This window comes from Plutella xylostella, chromosome Z (genome assembly GCF_932276165.1).
Source record: "Plutella xylostella chromosome Z, ilPluXylo3.1, whole genome shotgun sequence".
Classification (NCBI taxonomy): domain Eukaryota; kingdom Metazoa; phylum Arthropoda; class Insecta; order Lepidoptera; family Plutellidae; genus Plutella; species Plutella xylostella.
In genome coordinates, this window is record NC_064012.1 from 13,634,252 (window position 1) to 13,656,663 (window position 22,412).

The window sequence follows — 22,412 nt, forward strand, 5'->3', positions numbered from 1 at the left end:
GATTTATGATATATATTATCTTTTATATACTTGATTATTAATGAATGTTCTGTTGTCTGCAGATCCCCGCCCAGACCAGCAGTTCTCGCAAAGGAGGCTCCAATCCCAAAAAGTAAATCAACATCTTACTTTACCGTAGGAACGAAAGACTCGACTTACACGTCTGGGAAACTTTACCGAATGCCGGATTCGTTTCGTGTATTATTATATGGCCTATTATATACGGTTTTTACTGTTTCTTGGCCTAAATAATAATAAAATACACATTTTAAATACCAGATACACTTTGCGTATATATATGTGGCCTATTATATACAGTCTTTACTGTTTCTTGGCCTAAATAATAATTAAATACACCATTTAAAATATTTTAGCTCTCATACAAATGAAACTTAGATAAAAAAATTATGATTTTGTTTGACGGTTCAACATGAATTCATATATATTTAGAACGGAAATTATTTTTTATATAAATTAATTTAATTTAAAAAAAGGATCCCGGACGTGTGACTCAAACCTAATTTATAAGAATTACTTGTTTAAACATACTACTTACTTATAACTATCCGTAAGAAATTGTGGCTAACATTAAGCCCATAGTTAATTAAGATTATATAGGCCTGTTGAGGCATAAACATTTCCCAATATCTGCCACTAATGTTTAAAGGTACTATTTTTTATTCACTACACAATAACAATGAGTAAAAATTAGAGCAAAATTATAACTTATTGGAAACAAATAACTATATTTTTTTCAAATATCAAAGCACACTTTTAGTTGACTTTAGATGACCTAAGTAATAGTAGATTATATTAATATTAAGGAATATGGAGCGTTGTTATACAGTTGGTCACAGAGCGATATAAAATGACTGGATTGAAACTAGAGACTGTTGTAGTTGGATATTGAGTAGTCTGAACGTGAAGGAATAAATTATTAGGTTATATTACAATAATACGTAGGATTAATAATATATTAACTGGCAGGTCCCAAGTTTCTGTGCGTCTATCCATGTAGATTACTGATTAGTGACCATCCAGATTGAAATGGTATTCAAACTTGTAAGTTCTGCAGCCATTGTGACTCTAAATAAAAATATTTCATAATAGGACCTACCGATAAAAACATGTATTAAAAGTAATAATTATGCCGTTGACTAGTAAATGCCACTCTTATACTTACCCATATCGTTATCTGTCCGTAATCGTCCACTTTTGGATATAGGCCTCTTCTAAAATGCGCCTATTAATATAGACTATGTATTAAATTATTTATATACGTACTATATGTATAATGGGCCGTGTGGTGCCGGCGGAGTAGAATAGCACCACCCCTCTACACTTCGGGTGTCGTAAGAGGCGACTAATGACAGAGGTCCACCATCTAGACCTCCTACCGTAGAATACCCACCAGTGATGCTTGAGCCAATGTAGTTATAGACACGATTCATTTTCATCAATCGGGACACTGTGTTTTTTTTATCAGTTGGGAATATAGTGTTCCTATTGGTCAAAATGGAACGTGTCAATCTATGTCAAGCTATCTGGTGGATACTCAGCGGTAGTCCAAACACGAGTCCAAGAAATATTGTATAACAACCAGAAGATCTGGGCTCGTGTTTGAGTGAGGAATGTTACGGGAAGTTGGATGGTAAGGTTCGGAATATTGGAATAGGAATATAACTTAACTTTGACTAACATCCTGTCAAGGGACGGTGGGAGTGACATAAGCTGGTGATGGCTTTAACTTTAGTATTGAGGAAAATTCAAGTAGTTTCCCTACCGGTCTAAATGGGAAGCGGAATTTTAGGCATTAATGTTAGGTAGGGCCTGTTTCACATGGCCACAAGTTTTAGGTGTAGTATCAGTTTTGCCTGGCAGAAAGGTTTTTTTTACCGGATAACCTAGTATTTCTGAATAGTTTAGATAGTTTTTTGACAAAACACGTACATAGTTGGTCAACATCAATAGTTTTTCATCTCACCTGACTGTTTTATTGATTAAATATCTAAACTGTTCGGTATCATTATATTATAACATCTAGATATGCCACGGGATAACTGTTGGTACATCTGAATTTATTAACTTGTGTCCTTGTGATGCAGACCCCAAAAGTAAAGCTATCTAAAATTTTAATATAGGAAAGTCAGCACGTATTAGCATTAATTAAATTAAATTAAATTAAAAAGTGAATAGCGCTGTTATCGGTGCCAAAATAAGTATCAATGTAACGATTAAGCTAGGATAATAAATGTTAGCTTAGGTTTAAACTTCATTTTTTAAAACATTTTACTTTTCTGTTGATATGTAGGTAATTGAATTAAGTTTCATTTAATTAAAACTTTTGGGTTACATTGTTATGTTACGTTTAATTTACAGTATGTATGTTAGTTCGTAAGGAATAAGCGCACAAGCCATAGGGCAATTATATCTTATAGTTAACATAATTAAGTATATAGAAGTAAATCAGTATGATAAGCGGGGTTTACACTAGGAATAAAAATGGCAGAAGTGTGCCAATTTAATATTACAATGAAACATTGAAAATAGAAGTACGATTAAAATGGAAATGCTGTATTATTGGGAATCAGTTGAAATTAAATTATGTAGAGTTGGGATTCAGTAAAGACGCGAAAAAAGATTTAACAGTTTGACCTTTAAGTTGCACAAGTGTTACTCTGCATTTTTTGCTAGTGTAAACATCGCTTTAGAGATCAAAAAGTAGTTCCCAAACATTGCAGATAGTATAACTAAGTTATAAAGGTGGCCTCCTTTCAAATCAATTTGAAACATTGTTCAGGCAACTTTTCTTAAGACAAAGAAACCTTTAAATCAAATAATACTCTTTTAGGGCCACTTGCAAGAACATATTAAATCTAGATTTAGTGTCAAATTTTATATGGACTGACGTGGGGCTTAGGGCCCCTTGCACCAACAAATTAAATCTAGATTTAGTGTCAAATGTCGATTTAAGAAACGTCAGTCCATATAAAATTTGACACTAAATCGAGATTTAACACTAAATCTAGATTTAATATGTTGGTGCAAGTGGCCCTTAGGGGAAAAGCTAAATCTTATTTAGTCCCTTTTGTTATATAACTGCAGTTAGGGCAGTTCGTAGATATAGTTGAATGTAAATTTCCAAAGTTGCGTATGAATTATGAACCCGTAGTATTTATCTTATAATAATGAAAAACTTAGAAATATTAATGAAATGTTGGTATTTATTAACTCCGACATATACAGAGGTTTAATCTTAATTGAAATAACGCTAAATATAAGTATATTCAGTAATGTTTTTTGTCACTTAGGTGGATTAGTCAGCTGCTAAATCATGTTTTATTTTGCTGTACACTTAGTAAGTGGTACACTAAATAACGGGCAAGAATCATTGGTATAAGTTCTTACGTTCATATTATAAGGTACGGTTCACACCGCATGCTCGCATCTTACGGATTAATCAACGAATATTCACATCACGGCAGTAGACAACTTCTTTAAATATATATTTTATATTTAAATGTATATTTGATAATAATCCTTAAAATCCGTGCATGTGTATGCGTCCCTTAAGGCGGGGTATTCACGAATAACTACTCGTATAGATCCTCACTGCACCATAAAGCTTTGGGAATTAAGGCAACTTCCTCTATTTAGTCAGTGCCCCGCCTTAAATTAGGCTCATATAAACCTACTAAGAATCTACTCTATTTCTACTATTAACCATAAGTGTGTAGTATTTAACTAGTAGAGATAGATGTTTTAGGTCGTGTTGTCTGGTCTGTAGTCTGCAACTGAAGCCGTAGGTTGCGTCTGACGGCTTGACGTATAAATGCTGACTATGGATTTACTTGTTGCAATTTACGAAATAATGTCACCTGGGGGTCTAGAACAGGTTTGATAGTTTGGCGAAAACTATAAAAGTGTACGTTTTCTCGCATACTAAGTGGCGCCTCTAGCGGAAACTATCATGAAACTTTTGACAGATAATATATGCAGATGACAGGAGAAAAAGTAAACTTTTTTAGTTTTCAAAAATAGCAAATCCCATACTAGAGGCCCTACGTACATAATCTGTCAAAAGTTTCATGATAGTTTCCGCTAGAGGCGCCACTATCAAACCTGTACTAGTTGTCGTAAACGCACAACAACAATGTTGCCGTCACACCAACCATGACCTAAGTTAGTTGCAGACTGCTTCCCGGCTGCCGTAAATTATTATTGTCATAGTAATGTAATGAAATAATCTTATCTCTTCCTGTTATAGATGAACTTTTTGCCGTAAACACTGTTTATAGTCAAATTTAGATCGCATCTGTCACCGGGATAGACAAGATAATTTAATTCAAAAATAAAACTAGACTACACTTATAAAAATATAAAAGGAATTGATTAATAAAATAAATTCAATCGATATTAAAATTAGCATTTCATCAAAACATCTTTAGGACTGTTAGCAGTTAGTATAGGTATTATAATAGTAGATATAAATGTATGTAGGGTTCCATAACCAATAGGTTTATTATGGCCGAAATAACACCCCAGTAAGTTAACATAGTATAATCACGTTTGTGCAAGATTACGTTTCAGCTTTTAACTTAGTAATTAAGTACCTAGATATTACCTAGTATATTAGATATAGAATCACGAATCTTCAATCGTATATTGAAGACGTAGAACTGGTAATGCACATCGTGAATTGATTATCATCTAATGTAATATTTAATCATGTGAGTATGATGACTCTGAGACATCGAATTTGTAATGTTAGCCAAAATTAAATACTCTTTGTTAGGTAGTTAGTGGGCATTAGGCCCTCTCTGTATTTATAAACTGACACGCATATATCGCCGACAGTGTTCTTCAGCTAAACTTTACATCCCAATACACGGGTTCTAGAATTAAATTTAAAGAAATAGCATCACAGTTTAGAAAAAATCACACGATTTTACGCAACTTCAAAAGTAAAGTAGCTGTAGTGTGTGTTCTCACTACTTCTACAAGTTGAATCTGAATTCTGTAGTCATTGTTATTATTAATCTGTGTCTAATTAAGTAAATTTAACCCACTTTTTGTGTGAAACACATGTTTTTGGTAATAACATAGCCGATCTAGCTAGGTAACATAGTTAGCAGGTAATAATTTACTAGTATTTATGTAACTAATTTGGCCTATATTATCTAATCTTTGAGTGAAGGAATTAAGTTGCACGTTGCACTTTAGTCAAAAGGGATTCGGGTATTTTTTTATTCAATCTATTTTCTTGATGCTTGATTTAAGTAGATTACAGTCCACCGTAAATTCTGTTATACATTGTATTCTATTATTAATTATTCTACTATGCACTGTTTGTCATAAACATTAAGTACTCATATATAACCAGTAGTTGAATAGATTAGAATTAATAAACACATATAACAACAATACAATGGTTTTTAACTTTTCTAAAACTACCTCTAATTTACCTTCAATAAGTTCCTTGTATTCCCATCTATATCCATGTCGTATCTTGATACAGTCAGGTTTAAAAGTAGCTATACAATACATTATGCCTATTTATTCATACATCCATTTATACTTTGTTGGTAATAGGGTAAAAATGTGTGTAGCTACTTATGAAGGTGACCGTACAGTGTGCTAACTGGTAATATGATGTAGAATTGGCTCTGCTTCTTCTTTCCTAACAAGTGAAAACGACAGTGTGCCACACAGCTTATGGATAAAATTCTACGTACTTACATAGGAGATAGCTTAGTTAGATAATTTTAAGAGAAGGCAAAGTCCGCCTATTCGATTCCTATTGGAATTCCCCTATGGGTACCTACAAACCAGAATAGATGAATAAAAAACAGCCATTTTATATTAACCTTTATTTAAAATTCAATATTATAATCACTTAAAAATACATACAAAAATTCATGAAAAGGTCGATGATTTATGCAGTAGGTACAGAAATCTGTTGCACGGTCTTGTCAGTTAAACTTCATGATTGTGACCGCATGTCATTATTGTCTTTAATTATTTCACGTAACAAAGCCTATACGTAACATAGAACTATCTTAAAAATAGCATTACGTATTATGCAAAGCGACCTGATTGCGCATCCAGTAACGGTTTATCTTAAAAACTAAAACATTTAATAAATCTTACAAGACAAAGCAAATAAGAGACTCAATGTCAACATGTTACAAAAATACTTACAAAACTAATAAGACCAGACGATGCTATAGACATCCAAATCTAAATTTCACACTTCTGAAACCTGATTCACAAATTAAAACCAACATTTGTCACTTTCTAGCCGTCCTAAGCAGAAGCATAGGTGGAGCTATGGACGGCTGTTATTTAGCTCATGATATTAGGTATGTTTGTGTTACTTTTACCCTGCCATCAAAAAACCTGCACTTAGAACAGTTTTCTTCCAGAACCTCGGTACTTAAGGTTCTCCTATCCCAATTTAGATTTGGAATTCTACAGCTATTAAGGGTTCTACTTGAGGTAGCAGGGAGTGGCCTGTGCGGTGCTGAAGATGGCACTGACCGCGCTGTACGTGGCCGCGATGCCGCCGACGGCTCCGATGATGATCACCTCCCAGCACACCATCTTCATCCAGCCTGGCTGCTGACTGTGGGCAGAAATGGGGGTTTTATGAGGCTGTTTGTAAAGATTATGAAGTTGAAAACAAATGAAGATTTTGATAGAATTCGGTTAATCATTATAACGTAAGTAAATTTTCAACAGCAAAACAGCATTCAAATGGAAATGACCTCTCGATTTCACTAATCCTTTGCAAGGAAAGCAGACCTTGCATTGCAACGAATTCGGGACCCGTCCTCTACAAACCTGGTAGAAGAAGTTTTCGCTCACTCGGCATACACTGGCACACCACGTGACATGTCTCGAGATTTAACAAGAGTGTTAGGATGATACTTTATGAAACTGTCAGCTTTTATCAAAAATATTGCATTTGCGGGCTCTGCAATGTTTAACAAATAAATCCAGTCCAACTCACACAGCCACCTGCCCCTCAGCGGGCGGCAGTTCCGACAGCTTCAGGTAGCAGAGACTCGGCAGCACGAAGGTCAGCAGCGCCACCGTGGTGCCTCCCACCAGCGCCAGGATCGTGTAGAACCGCGGGATGCTCTCGCCGATGAAGAGGATGGCCAGCATTATGGAGACTCGGACACCCATGCGCCAGAGGGTTGCGTCTGTAAAGGGGGTCGGAGGTTAAGATCGCTTCACTTAACAACTACCTATGGTCCTATACTTTTCTGAAAATACTGCTGATAGTATGTTCGAGAAAAAAGAAAACATTCATACATATGAATTTACAATATCCTCTTTTTTCGACGTCAGTAAAAAGAACAGAATTTCTGTGAATTTTCAATTAAGTATGTAATTAGAGACAATTTCTCCATTCTCGGTTAGAGCATAACCAGGGAGTAGTGGTTAACTTTTGACACATCTGTCATGAATTTTATATGGAGATGACGTTTAATTTATAAATCAATCCCTGTCAGTTAGATAACCGACAATGGAGAAATTGGCACTGAGAATGTTTTTCCTGGACGTTAAAAATTGAGTAGAGTAGACCATACAGACAAATTACTCAGTATTACTCCAACATCCATTTATCGGTAGACTGCTATATAATATGTTATAATTAGATAAATATACACAAAGCAAAACATCATTTGGTCTGTAGTCTAGCCTGCTATTATGTAAGCTGCTAAAATTAAATAAAGGCTTCTAAAATCATTCTTCAGTATCACAGCAGACAAACGAAACAACAAAGAGAACTCAAAATACCAACCATGAGCGATATTGTACAGCTCCTCAGCCTCCTGGCAGACGGGGTTGATGAGGATGGTGAAGGCGGCGATCAGGTGGACTGCCATCAGGATGTTAGCCACTAGGGTCAGAGGCGTGGCGGTGACTGAGGCGGCGAGGTTCGGGGCAACGGACTCTCCGTAGATGGCGTAGCCGGCGATCGCGATGGGCAGGTAGAGGATTAGGACGGCTGCAATGGTAAATATGGGAAATGATTTGTTGCATTACTAGGTAGGTACCGATCTAACAGATACTTAGCCTATATTTGTTGGTGAGAAAGACACAAAAGAGCTCTCCTTGGATTACGAGCTTGTACAGACTTATAATATTTTCAACAGGGGGCGATTGATTTTGATGATGATCATGACACATGTTAGATCTATAGATCTAATACTGGTCTTCAGTAGAACTTTATAGAAGAAGGTTGGTAGATAATTAAATTATCACTTAATCGTTATGATGATGTCAGCTTTAAGTTTATTTCGTTCGTTTGTTTCACACATTTATAATAATGACACTGAAACATTTTACCGTTAAGTTTAGAATTGCAGTATCATTCATCCACTCTACGTCTTAAAACTCACCTCCAAAAGAGTACATCAAGCTCTTATTGAACTTGCTCTTGTCGGCCATGTCGTTCTGAATAGTGGGGAAGGCGGAGGCGCCTCCGAACGCGAACATGATGGTCCCGAAGGCGAGGAAGAAGTCCTGGAAGCCGTGGATGCCGAGGCGGAAGGTCGGGAACGGACGGATGTCGTTCATCATCTGGATGAAGTAGAGGATGCAGGCTACGAAGGTCGAGCCGAAGGCTATGACTCCGGTGAAGCTGCGGGGAATAGAATAGAATATCCTTTTACTCAACAGATTTCAAAAGAAAAGATATCAGATTTTGCTCAAAGAAAATGTGACCCACACGCTGCCGCTGGCCCAAATTCGAACAAATTAACGTGAGGGTGCCATTTTCTTGTAAAAGGGCGTAATTTTTTGCAATTATTTGTGTATTGTCTAGATTATAAGTTTACCAGTGCAATGGTCTACCACCATTTCACAAAGGCTCTGAGGAGAAGAAATGGCAAAGTAACTCCTCGACCATCATTTCAACTTTTTGTTTACGTTAAATATCTTCTTGGGGTAACGAGTAGGATAGGTAATGAAATGTAAAAAAGAATTTAAGTAGCATGTATAAAACGAGGCACAATATGTGCAGCAGTTGGTATGGTATTTATTTATTTATTTATTTTACTTTATTAGGAAAACTTACAGCTAAATCAGTACAATTAGACAAAAATAAAAGACAACAAAAAGCCAATTAATAGTTTCCACAGATACACAAAAGGATACATAACAAAAGTCTATAACATTAAACACTAAAACACACGTACACTGGCTATACTAGTTAAACTGGTTATAATAGTTTACCTTTTAACTTAACACATACAATTGTAAATAAAGACATAAATTATTGACTAATGCCCAAATATCCTGGCAAGTGAAACCACCCGCCTTTTTCGCCGTTATGCCAACGATGCTACGAAATTTCGCACAAAGACTATCCTAATAGCCTCTATGCTTGTACAGAATAGGTCAACTTCATCAGACTCGCACAGCCGATTGACCACGATGCTGGCTCGCACGAAAAATGAGTTTTGCTCGTAGTTGGTACTACATTGGGGTACATTCAGCACCGCCTTTTTCCGCGTCATTACTTCGGGAACTCTAAGTTTTACCAGCTGTAATAACTGGGGACAGTCTATGTCACCTCTTACTACTTTCACTAAGAAGATAGCGTCAGCCACAGTTCGTCTGAGTACGAGGGGCAAGAGATGGAAGCGTTCGCACCGGTGTTCGTAGTCAGAATAGGGCACCTTGAACTTAAAGCCTAGGTAGCGAGTAAATTTTTTCTGGATCCTCTCTATTCTGTTGATATAAACATTATATCGAGGATTCCAGATCTGGCTGGCATACTCGAGATGGCTACGCACATAAGCACAGTACAACAATTTCACTGTTTTCATACATTTGAACGGTTTGGACGACCGCATAATGAAGCCAAGTGCCCTCGATGCTTTGCCCACGATGCTATCTATGTGCTGATCAAAAATGATCTTACTATCAAAGACGACACCTAGGTCGCGAGAGGAAAACATCCTTGCTAGGCACTGATCACGGATTAGGTAGTCGGCTATGTGCGATGTCTTTTTCCTACTAAAAGAAACAATGAAGCACTTCGACACGTTAAGGTCTAATTTGTTTTTAGCGCAATAAGAGTCCAGCCTAGATAGATCTTCCTGGAGGAGAGTAGCATTCAGTGCATTGTTAACAGTTCTGAAGATCTTCATGTCGTCTGCAAATAAAAGATGGGAGGAATTTACGAAGCAAGAGTCGATATCACCAATAAAAACGATGAAGAGCAGCGGCCCTAAAAGGGAACCCTGGGGCACCCCGGAAGGAATATCCTTCCAGGTTGAGGTAAACCCGTTGAGGACAACAGCCTGTGAACGATTAGTGAGATAACAGGTGAACCAATTTAACAGATTGTGCCGTACGCCTTGACTATGTAGTTTATTAAGTAGTAGATAATGGTCAATACGGTCAAAGGCCTTGCTGTAATCTGTGTAAATTGCATCCACTTGATCCCCATCAGCCAGGTGCCTGGATAAGAAATCGTTAAAAAGCAGTAGGTTGGTTACTGTGGACCTACGCTTGAGAAAGCCGTGCTGTGCAGGACTAAATGTATGTTTGAGAGCGTTATACAACTGGTTGTACACTATCCGCTCCAGAACTTTAGATATTAAGCACAGCTTTGATATTGGCCTGTAATGCTCGACACACTCCCTGGGGCCTTTTTTGTGGATTGGGGAGATGAACGCAGATTTCCAGATTGTCGGCATAACTCCCTCATCGACGCAGCGCTTGAAAATAATAGATAGCGGGATGCTAAGTTCCTCGGCACATTTTACCAGAAAGATAGCCGGTATGAAGTCGGGTCCCGCGGACTTACTGAGGTCTAGAGATTTAAGTAGTTTCTCAACAACATTTATATCTATTTCTATTGAGCCAATATCACAGTTCGATTGTTCGGAAACTAGGTTGCTTGGTAGATTTATATTTGAATTACTGTTGTTTAAGAAAGTTGACTGGAAATACTCAGAAATATGGTATGGATAGTATGGATAGTCTATAGTCGTTGTGAAATAATTTTGTGTGTCGCGCTACGAGTAGTAATTGATATCGTTGGTAAGTACATAGTTGAAACAGAAGTTAATACGGATATATAGATACCAAGATAGATACGGATACCAAGCCTGCCTTATTTTTCGTAACCATGCCGTATAATAAATATACTTACCTACAATAATAATGATACTTAAATATGGGATGCGTAGGTAGATAGCTATTGGAAGACTAGCAAAAAAGTAGAAGCCCAGACAGAACCTATACTTCATAACAACACCTTAAAATTGTGGTCAGCTAGCGTTAATATTCTGGGGTTCTAGCTAAAGGAAGGTTAAAGTTAATCTAGACTAGAGGAAACTTCACAAAACCACACGAAACATAATATCTTGCTTACGATTGGTCCAATCCGAAATGATTTCGCAGAGATTGGTCAAAGATATAGGCGTACGGACGCAGTCTGTTTTGGTCAGTCGATCTATAAAATTGAAACCACAAGATAAATTAACTCACAACGGAAGTTACATTTAACTCATAGGGGGTAACTAAATTGATATGAGATAGATGTGCCACTTGTAACTATACATTTCGAGATATGCTAGGAATATTGGTACAATACTAAGAAATTAACTTCTGTGGATGATGAATTGATGACGCTAAGGTATGGTACGATGCAAGTGGATTTCCACACCGTCCATGGTCCCTCCCTGATGGGTTACTTGACTAGTCTAATAAGTGCTTAAAATGCCAATTTTTTTTTTAAATCTATTTTTATTTAGGGACTTTGTTTTCTATAGAAAACATGTCAGTCCCATCATACCCTAATACAAGTTAACAATCAGCTTACACTATTTCTTAACCTTAAACTAAATCTATGTTTGCGATTAGTTTCCATCTTTAACGTTTTTCACAAACAATTAAACGGATTTACTTACCTGCCAAATTTAAAACTACTCACTATTCAGAGTAAACTTAGTTGTAGACCTACCTACATATTTTTACAATCACTTTGACTAAACTGTTTTCATTTAATACAAAAATATCATAAGCCCTTCAGATAATATTTCCTCCGAATCGACCTATCACTTTAACCATATCTGTAGTTAGTTATACCATATTTAATAACAAGTGAAACTCACGAGAAGTCCTTAGGCGAGGTGAACATCATGAGCGGCGTGGTGGCCCCAGCAACGATGAGGAACCAGGCGCAGAAGGTGACCGTGGGGACCAGGGTCCGGAGCACTTCCTCGATGATCTGGGCAGCCATCAGCAGGTAGACCACGGCGGCTCCGAAGAGAGTGGCCATCATAGCCATGGAAACCACCACGCTGGAAGCAGTAGAGGTATAGCAGGTTAGAATTTATACTTAACTGTAGTGGTTATGGGTACCATCGGGGAATCGGGCGGTGGCCCTTAATTGAATGCTCGCGCTTATGTGCCCAGCATGTGGATTTCATCAGGCACGCGGGATCGCACGCCACGCTTTTACCGTGTCCCGCGTGCATATTCCACGTGTTACAATGAATACTTTTATGAACGCGTGCGGGACAATCCCGCGTTGTACTAAATACCATATTTTTTTTGAAAGATTTTATTTTTATATACTTAGATAAATTTTAGCTGTAGGTAACTACATCTAGATCGAGATCCACCCGTGGTGGCTATTTCTTACCCCATATGTTTATAAACAATTTAACTAACTGATCCATGTACGTAGGTGCCAAGGTTTAGAAACGTACATATATGCTAAACCAGCCGTTCTAAGAAAACCATGGATTGATGCATATTTATCATGCATTCAAGATCTCTACCTGATTCATTCAATGTCGCATAGAATCAATTCTACATTGTAGCAACGTTATGTTGCTCAAGGTTTTTGTGATGGTTTATGTTCGATTCGAATGTATAATAATATCATTTTTTATGTATAAGGTAAAAACGCAAAGCTCGTTACAGTCTACTGCGTACTGTTGGGAGGGTTTTGCGCTAAATAATCTTAGCGCTTGGCAGGTGGAGATAAGTACCTATAAGACAAGATAGTTCCCCTAATACCCAGTAAAACTTTACTTGTAAGTATAAGCTACTTATCTCAAGTTATTAATATCAACATGAAGGTTGTCGGTACCGACTATCGATCGAGCCTATACCTAATATCTCCAAATTGCCTGCCAGGCTTAAAGATTACGTTCGATTTGGGGTTTTCACAATAACCCTGCAGAATTAGAGGATATCCGTGAGAGTGTCAGTATTCTATAGAATAGAATAGAGTGTCAGTATTAACAGACCTTAAAGAAAGCTTCCGATATACTTGATTTACCCTACCGTTACCTACCTGATTCACTAAAATTATTTTTTACCTATCACCAAATGTGTTTTTATCATTGAAAGTCGTCGTAGGTTTCTAACCGATGCATTAATGAGTCGGAATACCAAAAAACAGCCATTAAGTTTGAGGGAGACTGGTCTACCGACACAACCGGTTCCACACATCACATTGGACATTAATTGTGGGCTAACCACCGGGCTCTACAACTAAGCCGAGCTATATTGAGCTCTATTTATATTGGAAGACAGGTGCAACTGGTTGCATTAGACCTCTAGCAGAATGCCAAGATGATCGTGCTTCAATTTATTACTCACTTACGGCTGTTTTATTCAAAGTTAACTTACATAACGCTTAACTATGTTTGTTTTGAAATACATTATTTCAATAAACCGTGGTATTGGTGGAAAATGTCATTAGATATGGACCGAAATGTGGCATGAAATCTAAAATCATGTTATTCTAAAAAAGGATCATACTTACTTATGAGTAAACAAACAAATAAGCGGACGGAAGTAAAAGCTCTCTAACGTGTGCATAAATTATTGCAATCCGAATCTTTTATTAAATCTCTGCCTCGAATTAATTCTTTAATTTATCGTGAGATAAAATTTCATCTTGTTTTTATGCTTGCCTACATGTTATTTATACTACCGGTTGTGTCTATAATGTCGCGGAATCTAGAATGGCATATGTAAATAAAGTTACTATATTTATACTATGAGGTAGGCTTTTATGTGACAAGAATTTGGAGTATTAAACATTCTCTGTGCTACCACAAAAAACTCTAAACACTGTTTAACAAGTGTCTAAAACGAAATTTGACAGATTTTGTAGGCGTTTGACAGCGCTAAACATCTGTTAAATACTGTCTAAGTTTTTGTGGTAACACCCTCTGAATCTTCACCAATAGCATTCCGGGAAGAAACAAGAATTCATAATTATCACTCTGTACCAGCTCTACCTACACTCTTCACACTCTTCCCAAGATTAAGGTAACTTTTTAAATCTTCCACTCCTACCTACGACGAGACCGTCAGACAAGTATTATCAGTCGTTTGGTAGAAGTTCGGCCCTTCACCTATCTCACATACAGTTACATGGAGACCTTCACAGTTCACACTACGATACTGGTACTCTTCTCATAAATGTAGTACCTAAGATACTTCGCGGCGACTAGTCTCCGAGACTAGAGTCTTAGAAGGCCTTAGAAGTTGTATTTTATACTAGCTATTCCCGCGAGCTTCGCTTCGCCTTAAAAAGTTTTCCTGTGGGAATTCCGGGATAAAAGTAGCCTATGTTCTTTCCCAGGGTCTAGACCGTATGTATACCAAATTTCATTCAAATCCGTTCAGTAGTTTTGGCTTGAAAGAGTAACAGACAGACAGACACAGTTACTTTCGCATTTATAATATTAGTTAGGATGGAAAAACAAAAGAAAACAGCCCCCCGGTCAACGCAGCTGTATTGTACCAGCCGTAGCACATAAAATAAATACAACAAATACCTCCACTTCTTCCCAAGCGCCTGGTTGGCAATAATGGCGTACGGGGTGCGTTGCCGGCTCCTCATCTCAGGGTCCCGTGCCTCCACCATGGACCAGCAGTCGCCGAGACGCTTGCCGCTGAACGCCGCGATCACGCACATGATGATGATGATGGGGACTCCCACCCAGCCTGGAATAGGGAAAGGGAAGTGAATTTATAGAAAGGAACATGTTTATGTTAAACATTAACAAATTTTCGCTGTAAGCCATTGACCATAATTATACATTTATTTGTAGAGGGTTGTACACAAAACTGCGCGTTGCGACCTCGCATCGCAAAAACCTGGGACAGTAAATCAAGTATTTGCCCCGAAAAACTGTCAAAACAGTCGCCGATTTTTTCGATGCGACGTCACTATTTTTCTACAAGCCCTTTATGATAGATCATTGGATGCTGATAAGGATAAGATGGTTACACGCATAGCATACATAATTGATATAGGTTACAGAGAAGATGGGATTGATTCGAGAGCAATGAAAAAGTTCCAGTTACATATGGAACGTAATGGCATGGAACTTTTTCATTGCTCGTGAGTCGTGAGTGTATAAAAGAAGTTAGGTATATAGGTACCTAGAGAGCGCAAAAGTTTCTTTATGGTGCTACCTAAACTAGCTTACAATATAATATTATACTTATAGAAATCTAACTAATGAAATCAAATACTTAAAAGAAAAACAAGTTTGGTCCCTATCTTAAGTTAATAAGATACAAATATTTAAATGCGGTTAGTTACATAATACCTGTACTGCCAGCATTTTATGTACCTGCCAGTCACCTAGGTATTATTAATATTATCTACTTATATTTACTGGTACAACCTGGGCTAGGCATACTTCTCGGTATACTAATTACACACCTATGTACCTATATGTGTACTTACCTAGGTACTCGTACTTTGCAACAAACTTACGTAATTATCGAAACCTGTATTCCAACGAATGACAGAGGGTAGAGTTTTGAAAACGACTTACTGATTCTTACTTAATTTTTTATAATGGTCAGATAGATTTCGTTATGGCTGTCCCATAACTGTTGACTGTACTTCGTTGCATCTATTAGGGATCCCAATCGTAACTATGTTATTGAATATCTATTAAAAAGCTTAACTACTTATATTTTGATGTAAAGAGATGCGCATTTTTTTCATTTGTATGTATCTATTTAAAGGACACTAAACTTATTAGAACTATTGTTCATTGTTTATCATTGGTGACAAATTCACACTCTAAGAAGAAGCGCTAACATACAGTTTTAAAACGGCTAATCGTTATTCAGTTTAGTAGTCAGGTATAAAGCCGGGGTTTTTGCTATAATATAGTTTTTGTCCTACAGTTGGGTTATGTAACAGCTAACGTGACGGTCGGTTGCTAAGAAGGTACGAGTATAGGTATCTTTCTTAGATTGGTTTAGATTCATGGCCGAACTTTGTGGTCGAAATATGCCCACATTCTGACCCCGTTTGATCTTTCATCGAGTTTGGTATTGTGTATAATGTAGAAGCGAAATATCTTTTCAGCTTTTGGCCACATATAAATATGTACCTAGGTATATTTTTAATAACATTCCTAGCCTAGCTGCAGTGGAACATAATACCTAGGTTAAGAATAAATACAGCTAATAAGAAGTTAGACCCGTCTAAGTTCTTATTTGTAATGACATTTCAATATTTTTCCTAGCTGTGTGTTAGATAGAAAACGACATTATTATAAGTTTAACAATTAAGTGAATGAACCTGCCTACGTCTAAATTACCACAAAACCTTTGTGCATTCCTTTCCGACAAATCATTAGTCGTATTTAATTACTAAAGAACATAAAATATCAATTAAATTATTTTTAATGTAAATAGCAATAAAGAACAGCTATTTCAAAGATATTTCGTAATATTATCGATACCTTTAATAGTAAGGTGTATTTTGATACTATTTTGCTGTATTTTGATAAATCCCAGCAGTGGGAAACTAAATAGGCTAATTAAAAAAAGTAAATCTATGTAGCTTTTAGTAAGTACTTAGTCATAATAAGTATAAGACAAAACTGAAGAATAGTAAATAGGAACCTGCCTATTTGAAACAATGAACTGTACACTTATCTAATATAGAATCAGATAATAATAACGCTAGGTGCATACCTAATGCTGCTCTATCTTTTGTGAGACAGAGTGAAATAACACTCTGTTATCAGTTGTAGGTGAGTAACTAGTAGGTTATGGAATTACAAGTGTTTACTTTGTAAATACACAAGTGTGATTTCGGACTCGGAGAAAATGGTGCCTGACAGTGCGAACGTAAAGCTGTGATGTGAACCTGTGACTATTCAGGATAGGATAAAACTAGTTAATACATTGTTTTGACACTAGTAACGTAATAAACTAACGCAAAATAGTTAGTCAAAAAAGCTTCATCAAGCCCCATGCCTTGCAAAAGCAATGGAGCGTTCAGAAGCTAGCTTTCGCAACGCTTTTTAGAGCAAATTCGCAAGGAGCTTATGCTACGCAACCACCACCGATTATTAACTCATTTCTATACAAGACCTAGAACCAGAGATGCGGGGGACAGGCAGGTGTCGCACTTTTGTAAACCCCTCAGCCCAGCTGCGGGCTTTTGGCTTTTCTTAATGAATATAATATACTTGGTAATATTTTACCAATATTAATTAATTCAAAATTAAGTAGGTACTTCTTAAAAACAATCAAATTGAAGCACCGCCCAATCTCTAGATCACTCAATCTTAACTTTAGTCCATTGGCTTCTTAACAATATAAAAACCATAGTAGTCGACACGCTAAGAAGATCGCGTAACCCTTTAACTGGTAAAAAATAATCAAACATTTCGTTGGGTTTATAGCATAAAGTTTGACATAATATGGTGGCCATATTTCGACCACTACTAGTAAAAAGGTTGCATCATCACTCACCGGTCTTGGTCAATGCCCTGGGTAAAGCCAGGACTCCGCTGCCGGCCATCTCTCCAGCGATCAGCAGAGCCACCTGGTTCACTGAGAGCCCTCCGAACCCTCCCTTGCTGGAGCCGCCGCCATCGCCGCCGCCGCCGCCGGAGCCCTAGAGAAAAGAAACCGGTTAAAGAGTTGGTGACAGGTGATATTGTAAAATTTGTGTACCTAACTTGGTCCAATGCACATGTTGCATGAAATTTATGAATGAAAGTTGTTTATGTGGGGATTAGAAACATTAGATCAATGGGTGACCGAGCGAATTAGTTAACTTCAAAAATGTTCTTTATTAACCTAATTAAGTAATTTTACAATGAAAAGTCACTTACGTCCTTTCCGACGAGCGGTGTGGTCTCCGTGGGCCCCTTCTGCGAGCCTCCAGCCTCCAGACCTGACTTCTTCATTGTTCTAAAAAACTGTAGAAATAAATTAAACATTAATGAGGTGAACTGTATGGATTAGCGTTCTTCAAAGTACAGAGTAGGACAATAATTTCATGATGTCTGCTTAGAAAGAGGAAAGACCCAGACATTATGCCTTGCCGCAAGCCGAATTTTACGATTATATTGCTAACGTACGGTGACCTGTTATGTTATAAATCCGGGGACGTGTTGTGTGTGATGTGTGTAGCAGTGGTGTTTATGTGGATGTGCTTGAGAAGCATGTGAGCTTGAGATCGCTATTTTAAAAACTCCGCCTGTATACTTTTATTTATTATTTATTTATTTATTAATGTAAGTTTCCATTCAAATAATTAATATATCTTATGGTGTTGCACAACCATTCACAATGTATTTGTTACCCTTTTAGTTCGATACTTTTAATAACACACGCAGACAGACACCACATAAACACAAGATGTAAAAAAAGCTTTTAGAAGATCGCATGGAAGGAGCTTTGGCTACAGAGCTTTAACAAACCGATTTTTTGTAAACTCTACCTGTCTGTATCACGTCTCTACCGGGCTATACAAAACAAAGCTTTCAAGACAAAATAAACTTTATTATAAATTCGGTAAAGACTATGAATGATTTTATAAACTTACCTACTTACTTTCATACAATGTTTTTCCTAATGAAAAAGCGGAGGGTTATACCTAGTTTTATGTAGATCATCTTATGGCATCGTGTATAAGACGTCGTGGTCAGTTGCACAATAATAATAAGTGTTAATTAAGTAAGTACCTACCTAGGTACAAAACAAGGTGTGCATTCTTAAGGGACTGGTTTTCGATAACAATTTGATATGCGATTATCTCCATTAAGGACATACTTGTTAAGAGCTATAATAAAGCAACTGATCTTCCTTTTGCCCTTTTAACTGTGTTTTAATAGATAGCATTTCACAAAGTAAACGAACTTAAGTTAAAAATGTTAAGCCATGTTATCATGACACCGAGTTGGTTCTATATTTTGTAGGGTTTTTACTTTGAAATTAACTTTGATAATTTGACTAGCTATAAGAATTCAGTTGTACGTAGGTCTATATACTTTAGATAGTTTGAGTATCTAATTAGAGTAGCTAGGTATAGCTAGATAGATACTTAAGTATTATTAAATTCACTAAGTAACTAGGTAGTTACACTATAGTGCATAACTAATACCTACCTATTTAATTAAAAACCACAAAAAACTAAAATGGGTTACTAACTCATCTTATGGGCTGTTAATTTAATATTCAAAAGATAAAAGACAAGAGAACCTACTCTACATTAAGCATTTAAATGTTATGATGTTATGAAGGTAGGCAATTGTTCCAAAGTTTATCTGCTAACCCAATAAACTGATAAGGATTTTAAAGAATAGGTTCTTTCTTGATATTCTGTACGTACCTAATTACTATAGTAATTACCCCTAACTTCACTGAATTTAAAAACAAGTGCATGAACGTTTCAATGGCTGAAACAATTTTGAGTTTTGAATCGATTGCGCAATAGGGTTAGTTTATTTAGTCAAGTTAAGTAATAAGTAATACCAAAGTTTTAGATAGGTTGATGTAAGTACTACTTATTATAAGTACGTTAGTAAGTATTTAATTCATATTACTACTAAAATCATTCATCATATCTACCATATTATCCATCCACCACCTTTATCTATCTATGAATTATAGATGAAGAAGACAACTTCCTTTCAAGATCTGTATGCAGATAAAACGCCACTAATACCTACCTACCTAGGTATAAAGCTCCGTCCTAGGCAGACATACCTTCCTACACCTACACGTGCAAGTTATATAAGTTTCGAAATAAACGGTCCAAGGCCTAATCTAAAGTCAATGACACACACGTTCTTAATTTAAAAATAACAAAATCGAGCCGCCCAAAAACTTGTTTCGTTCAAAATTCTGTTTCAAACTTGGAACTTTGGGCTCCCAACGGCAACGGTTTCTAAACCGAGATCCATAGCTTACACAGTCTTATTACATTTAATATCGATTGTCCGTTCGTTTGTCCCCTAATAAGTAGTTCAATGTGTGTTTCCGGCTTTTGAAGAGTAAATTGGTTATATGGCTTCACTTACCGGGTGCCGGTTAGTTGACGACGCGACCGCACTGCCTTGAAGTGATACTGTTACTGGCTCGGGCTGTACTGAGGTGAGGACTGGAGTGAGGAGATGGAGACCGGTCGCCTCGCCAGGCTGGTTTGGCAACTTTACTTCGGATTATATGTCGCGCTACTCAATTAAATAAAATACGGAAACCTATCGTAGGTAACGAAATAGCATCTACAATTTTTTGGGAAGGTTCGACGTATCGTACCACCTATGTTTTTAGGCGGTTCTTTTCTTCAGTATTAAGTAGAGTAGGTAATTTAGTATGAGGTAAAAGTTAGTTTAAGCTTGACAATATGTGGGTGGAATGGTTGATTTATAATAAATAAATAAATCGTAGTATGTCAGCTACATAGCAGTAGCTAAATCACGAATGTCGTGGTGTCATACAAAAAGATGGAACTTTAAATTGAAACTCGGACCGAGTGTTATGGCTTCTATGCATCTTCTTAATTTTTAAAACAGCCAATATCGTCTGAATGTACTTATAACAAGCATCTGCACTGCACCCTCTAGAGTTAGAGAGTCTAGAGAGTACCTACGATTAGGCCGCTTCTAGGTATAAGTACTTAGATAATAAAGTTCTTATCCTAATCCTAGTAATATGAGGTATAAAGGCGAAATTTTGTGAGTATAACTACTACTGTTAAATTTATGTTATCAACTTTGCAAATTTATTTAAGTCAATGGAAGGAACTAGTGCCTAAGACACAGGCTCTGCCTAGTTTAGGTGCTAGTAGTATTTAGTATCTTACTGTGTAGTTGTGTACCTATAGAATATTTTACTAGTTATATTATAATTTCTTGAAATGTAAAACTACTGAGTTTTATAATTAAGTCATTGTACCTTTATTAACTCAGTTATGAAATAGATTAAGATACAAAAATGTAAACCTTTTAGTGCCAATAAAAACATTTATTTATTTTATTTATTTATTACTGTGTTTGTGTGTGTGTGAGTGTGTATGTTTGTTAAGTACTTCTTCCTGTTAAAACGGCTGAACCGATTTTAATTAAATTTGGTATGGAGTTAGCACACCTGGATTAACACGTAGGCTACTTTTTATCGCGGAATTCGCACGGGAAAACTTTTAAAGGCGAAGTGAAACTCGCGGGAACTGATAGTTTATAATAGTAAATCACTTAAAAGAATCACAAAAATAACAAGCTGATTGGGGATGGCATGTTTTCTCTGAGTTGCATGAAGGAACTAGGTACTTATACGCTAATGTCGACCTCAATATGTATTGTTGCCTTGCTTTGACAGTAACGGTCAGAAAGAGACAGACATAGATTTAATGCCGACATTAGCTTTAAAGTTACCTTATATACAACTTGGTATTAGTATGACAAAAATAAACCTTGATTACGTGTACTTAATGACTCATCATCAGCCTATAGTGTTCCACTGCTGGACGTATGCCTCTCCCAAAGCACGCCACTGGATGCGATCTTTAGCTTTCCGCATCCAATCATAACCAGCCACCTTTCGCAAGTCGTCACCCCATCTAGCCGGAGGGAGTCCCACACTACGTTTGCCTAGTCGCGGCCTCCACTCCAGGACACGTTTACCCCATCGGTCATCGGTTCTTCGACAGATGTGACCTGCCCACTGCCACTTAAGCTTACTAACTCGGTGAGCTATGTCATTGACTTTAGTTCTCTGTCGGATTACTTCGTTCCGGATGCGATCTTTCAGAGAGACTCCATTAATGACTAACTACCTAAGTATAATTCTAATTACTCACGGTTCTATATTTGCAACATTGAAAGAAAATGCTCTTGATATAAATCGACTGAGAGTAAGGTATAATTATGTACTTATACCCCCAGCGCAAGCAGTTTGATCATTGAATATTATTTAATCATAACTCAGAGCTTGTTTTTAACCATCTGTTCGGTGGGGGGTAGTTATCTCATTTGTTGATTGAACATACAATACAATACAGGCCCCCTATCGCAAACTTTTTTTAGCAACGCTTTTCTACTTCGTTTTTACTTCGCGACAGGCCCCCGCGCCCCGGTGTAAATGAA

At 36.9% G+C, this 22,412-nt stretch overlaps 2 protein-coding genes across 3 annotated transcripts in view; one reads left to right on the top strand and one right to left on the bottom strand.

Moving 5' to 3' along the window:
- LOC105394096 (G-protein-signaling modulator 2) overlaps positions 1-5,426 on the top strand; it is a 59,933-nt gene extending 54,507 nt beyond the window's left edge. For both annotated transcript variants that reach the window (XM_048632966.1, XM_038122162.2), the window contains exon 11: positions 63-5,426. In XM_048632966.1, coding sequence (XP_048488923.1) covers positions 63-116 — 54 coding nt within the window. In that variant the 3' untranslated portion in view covers positions 117-5,426. The remainder of the gene's footprint in view (positions 1-62) is intronic.
- Positions 5,427-5,855: 429 nt separating this feature from the next.
- On the bottom strand, positions 5,856-20,478 carry LOC105388265 (amino acid transporter AVT1C). Its single transcript, XM_048632967.1, has 9 exons — positions 20,349-20,478; positions 18,156-18,242; positions 17,791-17,935; positions 14,835-15,003; positions 12,144-12,332; positions 8,415-8,656; positions 7,814-8,020; positions 7,013-7,208; positions 5,856-6,625 (listed from the first exon to the last, which is right to left on the bottom strand). The coding sequence occupies exons 2-9, from the start codon at positions 18,228-18,230 to the stop codon at positions 6,490-6,492; spliced, it is 1,359 nt and encodes a 452-aa protein (XP_048488924.1). The 5' UTR covers positions 18,231-18,242; positions 20,349-20,478; the 3' UTR covers positions 5,856-6,489.
- Between the last annotated feature and the right edge of the window lie 1,934 nt (positions 20,479-22,412).